The 8,529-nt window shown below is 39.8% G+C and overlaps 1 protein-coding gene across 1 annotated transcript in view; it reads left to right on the top strand.

Annotated features, from left to right (window-relative positions):
• The first annotated feature begins 1,744 nt into the window (after window positions 1-1,744).
• Window positions 1,745-8,529, top strand: part of MANBA (mannosidase beta) — a 101,301-nt gene continuing 94,516 nt past the window's right edge. The window contains exons 1-3 of the mRNA XM_008072083.2: window positions 1,745-1,841; window positions 5,916-6,021; window positions 6,821-6,991. Coding sequence (XP_008070274.1) covers window positions 6,007-6,021; window positions 6,821-6,991 — 186 coding nt within the window. The 5' untranslated portion in view covers window positions 1,745-1,841; window positions 5,916-6,006. The remainder of the gene's footprint in view (window positions 1,842-5,915; window positions 6,022-6,820; window positions 6,992-8,529) is intronic.

Genomic DNA, 8,529 nt, shown 5'->3' with positions numbered 1-8,529 from the left:
ATAAAGTTGTCTATTCCTTCTCTACCTGGGGCTGTAATCCGTAAGAAAATGAGACTTGACCCTGAGCCTGACAAAGAGGAAAGACCCTCTGGGCCAGCACAATTTCCCACTGTGTATTGTTCACAGATAGATGAACTGAAAAGCTTGTCTTATCACTTTCTGTTTTGCCTCCTTTCTGGGAAACCTTTCTGGGAGATAAAGAGGGGTTAAGAGGTAGGAGAAAAAAGACTTAAGTATTATGAAGAGGAGGACTTGGGGCTGAACATTCAGATGGAATAACATCTGTGGACACCTAGTAGGCCAGTCATCTTGGGCAGGAGTTGGCAAATGTTTTCAGTAAAGGACTAGGTACTAAATATTTTAGCCTTTATCGACCTATGGTCTCTGTTGTGTCTGTTCAACTCTGTCACTGTAGCATGAAAGCAACCATATCTAATATGTAAAGGAATGGGCATGGCTGTGCTCCAATAAAATTTTATTTATGGGCACATGTTCATTCTTACTTAACTTGCTGGTCATATAAAAACAGGCAGTGAGTTGCATTTGGCCTGTGTGTTGCAGTTTGCTGACATGAGCTAGGATAATACAGGAAACTTGAAATTTATAACTTTGACAGAATCTCTGCTGCCTGTGCATTCTCTATAGAGATCCTTTTATTTATTTATTTGCTTTTATGTGTGCAAATTTATGGGGGTACGTGAGAGATATTGGTACACGTATGTAATGCGTAGTGACCAAGTCAGGGTATTTAGGGTGACCATCAGTACACCCTACAATATATTTTTGTTTAACTATAATCACCCCACTCTGCTATCAAACATCAAATTTATTCCTTCTATCTTACTGCTTGTATCTTTTAACCCAATTCTCTTCATCCTTCCTGCTCGCCCTTCTCAATCTCTGTTCTCCATCTTTCAACTCTCTACCTCCATGTATTCAAATGTTTTAGATCCCACACATATACATGAGAATATTTGTCTTTTGTTTTTTGTCTTATTTCACTTGAGATAATAACCTCCTGCAGAGAGCCTTTTTGTGCTCACTTAGTAAAGCTAAGTGAAAAATAACTAGAAATTCTAAATGAATCCAAGGAGTGGGAAGGTGTTTTGCGGACCTTTGGGCAGTAGAAAAGAAGTATGCCCCCTGGAGGCCAGCCTGGGTAGTGGCAGCAAAAGGCGGAGTGAGAACTGCAAGTCAGGGAGTTCAAGCTTTCATTCTCTGCCAATACAGCACCGGTGAGGTTCTGTGTTTGGTTGTTTTTGTTTGTTTGCTTTGAGTTGGCGTCTCATTCTGTCACCCTGCTAGGCTCTGGTGATCCTTCCAAGTAGCACGCTACCACGCCCAGCTAATTTTTGATTTTTATTGTAGAGATGAGGGCTCAGCAAGTTGGCGGGCTGGTCTCGAACCTGCGGGCTCTCGAACCTGCGGGCTCACGCAATCCACTCACCTCGGCCTCCCAAAGTGCTGAGATTACAGGCTGAGCCACAGAGGTCAGCCCTGTGTTTGGTTTTAACAAGGGAAACCATTCTTAATCTCCACACATTTTCTTTGGTAGTGGAACTATATTATTTATCTCAGAGCAATCTTTTGTTTCAGGTAATTTGTTGAAATTTCCCCCCCACATTTTTAGTAGAAATGATCTGACCTCTGTACTGAGACTAAGAATTCATTCATTTTTAGATGATTAATAGTGGTTAATAATTTATTTCATTGACTTGTTTTTGCATTTTTGCCTTGTATCATCAGGATCCTTACTACAGATTCAATGACCTTAACTACAGGTGGATTTCCTTGGATAACTGGACCTATAGCAAGGCATTTACAATTTCCTTTGACACTAGGTATGTATGTGCATGCATATGCATTTATTATTATTTGAACTTTTCTTTTTCTGTCTAAGCAATAATCTTTTTGTTTGTTTTTGTTGCATATCAACGAATTAAGTAAGATTGAAGCCTCGCATTATAAAAGTGAATAAGTGATTTATGTTTTGTTTTGTATATGAAGATGGTGCCACTGATCATCGGTGACAAAATTGTGTCTTATGGAGTCATTTTTTCCAGTGGATCTACTGGACCGAGTCAATTCTCTTATTAGTTTATTTCTTCTTTTCCTCCTATTACCCAGTACTCAGTAGAGTATAATATTTGTAATATTGTTAGGTAGAACCAGAGCTATATCATTGGTCTGTGTGTTGCTAATCAGCCACTGAAACTCTGACCTTGGCCTTACACGATGTCTTGAGGCCATTAGGTAAAGCACCAGTATTGTTTTCAGTAATGTTCTACGTTACTATAAGCAAATATTTCCATATGAGGTAGAATGCAACCCAAGTTTGTAGACTATCACTGTTGCTAAATGGAAAAAAAAGTTCTTCTCTTTTTTTTGAGTTGGGGGTCTCACTCTGTTGCCCAGACTCTGTTATACAGTGGCACAATTATGACTCACTAGACTTTTGACTTCCTGGGCTTAGGTGATCATTCCATCTCAGACTCCTGAGTAACTGGGACTTCAGGTGCATGCCACCATGCGTAGTTGTTTGTTTTTTTTTTTTGAGTCGGAGTCTTACAACATCACCCAGGCTGGAGTGCAGTGGCACTCTCATGGTCACCGCAGCCTTGATCTGCTGGGCTCAGGTGATCCTTCCAAGTAACTGGAACTACAGGTGCAAGCCACCACGCGGGCTAATTTTTAAAAATTTATTGTAGAAGCTGGGCTCGGTGGCTCAGCCTGTAATCCCATGCTTTGGGAGGCTGAAGTGAGTGGATTGCCTGAGCCCGCGGTTTCGAGACCCGCCTGGGCAACTTGGCGAGACCTCATCTCTAGAATAAATAATAAAAAAAAATTAGCCAAGTGTGGTAGCGCACACCTGTAGTTCCAGCTACTTGGAAGGCTGAGGCGGAAGGATCGCCGGAGCTCAGCAGGTCGAGGCTGCAGTGACCTGGAGCGGCCACTGCACTCTAGTCTGGGTGACTGAGTGAGACTCCAACTCAAAAAAAAAAAAAAATTGTTTTAGAGACAGAGTCTTACCATGTTGCCCAGGCTGGTCTCAAAACCCTGGGCTCAGGCAATCCTCTCACCTCCTCCTCCCAAAGTGCTGGGATTACAGGTGTGGGTCACTGGGCTTGGCTTCTTCTTTTTTTTTTTTGAGTTGGAGTCTCACTCTGTTGCCCAGGCTGGCGTGCAGTGGCATGCTCACAGCCTCTGCAGCCTCGAACTGCTGAACTTAGGTGATCCTTCCAACTCAGCCTTTCAAGTAACTGGTAACGACAGGTGCGTGCTACCACGCCTGGCTTATTATTGTTATTATTATTATTATTATTTACTGTAGAGATGAAGTCTCACCAAGTTGCCCAGGTTGGTCTAGAACCCCTGGTCTCAGGTTTCTTTGCTTCTTTTTTTTTTTTTTTTTTTAATACAGATAAGGGCTGGGCAACATTGCCCAGGCTGGTCTTGAACTCCTGGGCTCAAGCAGCCCTCCTATCTTGACATTTCAAAATGCTGGGATTACAGGTTTGAGCCACTGTACCCAGCCTGTCCCTTTCATATGAATTTTTTTTGACAATTATGTACTTGTCTCTTAAATAAAGCCAGAAAAATAAAGCCAGAATATTGTGCTCATTATCATGGAGTCACTATTGTGCTCCAGGCTTTTATTTCTAGATAATACTTAAAATATCTTCCATAATGGTCTTATTTCACCTTGAACTCAATATATCCAAAACATAACCATTTGACTTTCCCTCTTAAAACTAACTTTATATTCTAACAGTCTCATTGTTTATTTTAATGTAACACCGTTTTCCAATCTTCTGTGCTTGAGGGATTTTTGCCTTGTCTTCCTGTATTCAGTTTGCCTCTGAGTCTAATTTTTGCCTAACATTTCTCTCGATTTGGCCCTTCTCATTTTCAGCTTTCCACCTTTGCGTAGAAGGTGAGATCCTGGAAAAAGGCCAAGGCTGCCAAATTAAATTTCTTTCTTTGCCCTTTTATACTCCAATTTTTTTTTTTTTTGAGTTGGAGTCTCACTCTTTCGCCCAGACTGGAGTGCAGTGGCCGCTCCTGGCCACTGCAGCCTCGCCTGCTGGGCTTCGGCGATCATTCCGCCTCAGTCTTCCTAGTAGCTGGAATTACAGGCATGCGCTACCACGCCCGGCTGATTTTTTGATTTATTGTAGAGTTGAGGTCTCGCTGCCCAGGCGGGTCTCGAACCAGCGGGCTCAGGCAATTCACTTACCTCAGCCTCCCAAAGGTGCGGGATTACAGGCTGAACCACCGAGCCCGGCTTCCAATTTTTTCTATATAGAAACATCAGATTCATCTTCCCAAAATACTGATTTTGCCATGACATGTTTTTGCTAAAGAATAGCAAGTGTCCTTGTTTTGCTTGGCAAGTCAAATGTAAACATCTCTGCTTGTTTATGAAAATGCTGCTATGTTCCCTCTCCCTATAACACTGTCCTCACCTTTCCGCCTCACTGACTTGTCCAGCTTTCTCCTGCTTAGCTCTCCAATCCAGAGTATGCATGTGAACCAAGTATTTTACCTTAAAGTAATTGATGTTGTCAGGACTTCCTTGCTTTGGTTCTGCTCTTTTTGGGGGGCTAGAGGCTCTAACTTCTTATCAGGCATTTCTGTGCATCTATTTTGTGTGTGTGTGTGTTAAGGTTTCAGACTCTAAGACTGAATTGCCGTGGCATGACCACGGCTCACTGCAGCTTTGACCTCCTAAGCACCTGCCTCAGTCTCCCAAGTAGCTAGGAGTACAAGTGTGATCCACCACACACAGCTAATTATTTGATTTTTTTGTTGTTGAGATGAGGTCTTATTATATTGCCCAGGTTGATCTCAAATGCCTGAGCTGAAGTGATCCTTTCACCTTAGCCTCCCAAAGTGCTGGCATTATAAGTGTGAGCCACTACACGGACTTTAAAAAAATTATAACTTTATTGATGTGCCATACAATTGACTCATTTAAAGTGTACAGTTCTGTGGTTTTTAATATATTACATAGTTGTGAAATCATCACCACCATAAATTTTAGAACATTTTTCTTACCCCCAAAAGAAAGCCATACCTATTAATAGTCATTCCCCATTCTCTACTCCTTCCTTCCTCCAATTCTTATCCCAGCCCTAGGCAACCACTAGCTTACTTTCTTTCTCTATGGATTTGCTCGTTCTGGTTCCTTCCAATACAGCGAGTCATGCAATATATGGTCCTTTGTGGTCCCATACTTCTTTCACTTAGCGTAATGTTTTCCAAGTTCATGTTTTAGCGTCTATCAGCACTTCATTCCTTTTTGTTGTTGAATGTTATTTTATTGTATGGATATGACACATTTTATTTGTCCTTCCCCTCCTAAGGTTCTCGTTTCCTTCTTTAAGTCTCTTATTATGAGACAACCTCTGAATAGCAATCTGTAGTTCAGATTGCAGACTCCTTAAATTCAGAGATTGTTACAGTTTTCTGTAAGGCCTGGCAAAGTGCTAGCCACATAATATTCACTTATAGATACTAGTTAGTTGGTTAATGTGTTCACTTAGCATCAGTAAATGTCGTTTGTGGGAAAGTTTTGTGTCTATTGTTTAACTTGGTTCTCATAAGAACTTTGTGAAGCAAATAGAAAAAAATCAATATATTTGGAAATTATAAGTTGTACTCTTGGTTTTATGGTGATTTATTGATGTGTATAGAGAGAAGCTGGACCACTCAAACAACGTAAACATATATTAACCAATACTTCTGAAAATTTTATTGGAAACTGCCTTTTAGGAATATATATTTTTTGTGAAATATTTATTCCTTTAGGTCCTAACTAGTAAAAAAACTTATATTAAGTTAATGTTTAAAATATATATATTTATATATAAACAATATATATATCTTGTTTAAAAAATCTTTTCTTTTTTTAGCAAATGGCAGAAAATAAATTTGATTTTTGAGGGAATAGATACAGTTTCAAAAATCCTGTTCAATAATGTCACTATTGGGGAAACAGACAACATGTTCAATAGATATGTAAGTATATAATGACATCAGGTGTGCATGGTTATGTTAATTGTTTTAGCGAGTAGAGAAAAGGAAATGCATAATTGGCCACGTGACAAATACAACCTCTTTGAAGCACTGGATAAGTTATTTTATTTCTCAGTTGCTGCATTTGTAGAATGATGGAAACACTACAAACCCCATGGGATTATTGTGGGGATTTTTTACATGAGATATTTGGCAACTTGTTGGTGCATAGAAAATGTTCAACAAATACTGAGCCCTTCTCTATTTGGTGATCCAGAGTTTTATGGAAAATGACAATCGACAAATGATTTTAAAAGAAAATTTTTTTTTCTTTCTGGCATAATAAGATTAAGAGATTATCTCTTGATCTCCTTTCCCTTTCAAGGGTAGACTTTTCAAAACAAAAATAACTTATGAGTTAGAGATACATGCTGTTCATACCAGAGAGTCAGGTTGTCATGAAGGGTCTCAGAAGTCCTTGGCTGTTCAAGGCCACTCGTAAATAGCCAGAACAGACATTCCAGTGCTAAAGATATTTTTTGCTCTATCTATTTCCATAGGTTCATCATTCTCTCAGGAAAAATAGAGGGAGAAACCTAGAAATCTGCATTGGGTTAGGGAAATATGCTTAGTTATAACTAAAAATGGGCAACTAAAAGTTGTGCTATAGTATTTCAGAGTGGTGCTTCCCCCTGCAAGGAGACCAAACTTAGATTTGAATTATGCCTCTTTCATACTTTCTGCCTTACACACAAGACTACTTCCACATCATGCATTTTTCTGTTTCTTCCCCCTAACTTAGAGCTTTGATATTACCAGTGTGGTCAGAGAGGTGAACTCCATTGAACTGCATTTTCAGTCAGCGGTGTTGTACGCGGCACAGCAGAATAAAGCTCACACCCACTACCGGGTGCCCCCAGACTGCCCTCCACCTGTGCAGAAGGGTGAATGCCATGTCAACTTTGTTCGGAAGGTAATGGTCTCTCAAGTGGATGGGGCTTTATCTTTGAGGTTAGACTGTGCCGGCATATAAAATGCTTACTGGAATCCTGTGGCATTTTGGAAGTTTGGGGTCTGTTTCTTGACCCCTTGGTGGTCTAAAATAAAAACCAAAAGATTATCTGAACTTTTGTGAGAATCTTCACCTTTCCAAGTTTTCTTCCTGAATTAGAAAAAGAAGAAAAACATGTAGCCGAGAATGGAACTTGACAGATTATTTTTTAACATTTAGACTTATCAAACTTTCTGCCAGATTGTGAAATTAAATTAGTGATTCTTGTTACTAGGAAATCTTCTGCAAATATTAGTATATTTGCTGACAAGTTCTCGTATATATATTTATTATTATTATTGCTATTACTATTATTATTATTATTATTTGAGTCGGGGTCTCACTCTGTCATCCAGGCTATAGTGCAGTGGCATGATGATCCTTCTGCTTCAGCCTCCTGAGTAACTGGGACTACAGGTGCATGCCACAACACCCGGCTAATTTTTTGATTTTTTTTTCATTTCAATTTTATATGTGTGCATGTGTGTCATGATGAGTAAAATGTATTTCCAGTATATTTTACACATATGTAAAAGTTGTTAATTTGTTCAACAAATATTTATTGAGCACGTATACTATAGTGCTAGTGAGACAACAGTGTGTTGGTATGATAGGAAAGAATAAAAATACTTGACCTCCATCCTTGTAGAATCTTAGAAACAAACAACTGTTGGCCTGGGTGCCATGACTTACACCCTAATCCTAGCGCTTTAGGAGACCAAGGTGGGAGAATTGCTTGAGCCTAGGAGTTTGAGAGCAGCCTGGGCAACATAGCAAGACTTTATCTCTACAAAAAATAAAAAATAAAAAAAATTAGCCAGGCATGGTGGCATATGCCTATAGTCTCAGCTTCTTGGGAGTCTGAGGCAGAAAGATCATCTGAGCCAAAGAGTTGGAGATTGCAGCGAGCTGTGATTGTGCCATTGCACTACAGCTTGCATGACATAGGGAGACCTTGACTCAAAAAAAAGAAAAAAAAGAAAAAAAAAGAAAGAACTGTTTCAAACTGTTAAGTGTTATGAAAAATATAGGGAATTAAGATAGATTATCAGTAGGGAAGCAGATTTACATTGGGAAAGAGAGGTGGGTGACATGATAGGTTTCTCTGAGGTGGTACATACATCAAGTAGAGATGAGAAAGATGTATGGAAAGGAAGAAGATGGAAGGAAAAATCAGCCAGGCAGAAGACAGCACCTTCAGGAAGGGTGTGTACCGTTCAAAGAAAAGAAAAGAAAAGCCAGTTGGCAGACAGGAATAGTATTCAAACTACTGTGCACGTTTTCCTTCTCCCTTTCCTTTTTTTCTTTTTCTCCAGAGACAAGGTCTTGCTGTTACCCAGGCTGGTCTCAAACTCCTGGGCTCAATCAATCCTCCTTCCTCTCCCTCCCAAAGTGCTAGGATTACAGTTGTGAGCCACCATGCCTGGCCCCTTTCATTTTTTTTTTTTTTTTTTTTTTTT

This window comes from Carlito syrichta, unplaced genomic scaffold (assembly GCF_000164805.1).
Source record: "Carlito syrichta isolate Samal-C Ts95f unplaced genomic scaffold, Tarsius_syrichta-2.0.1 Scaffold314844, whole genome shotgun sequence".
NCBI lineage: Eukaryota > Metazoa > Chordata > Mammalia > Primates > Tarsiidae > Carlito > Carlito syrichta.
Note: the sequence above shows the minus strand (reverse complement) of the source record. Positions and strands in the feature narration are given on the sequence as shown.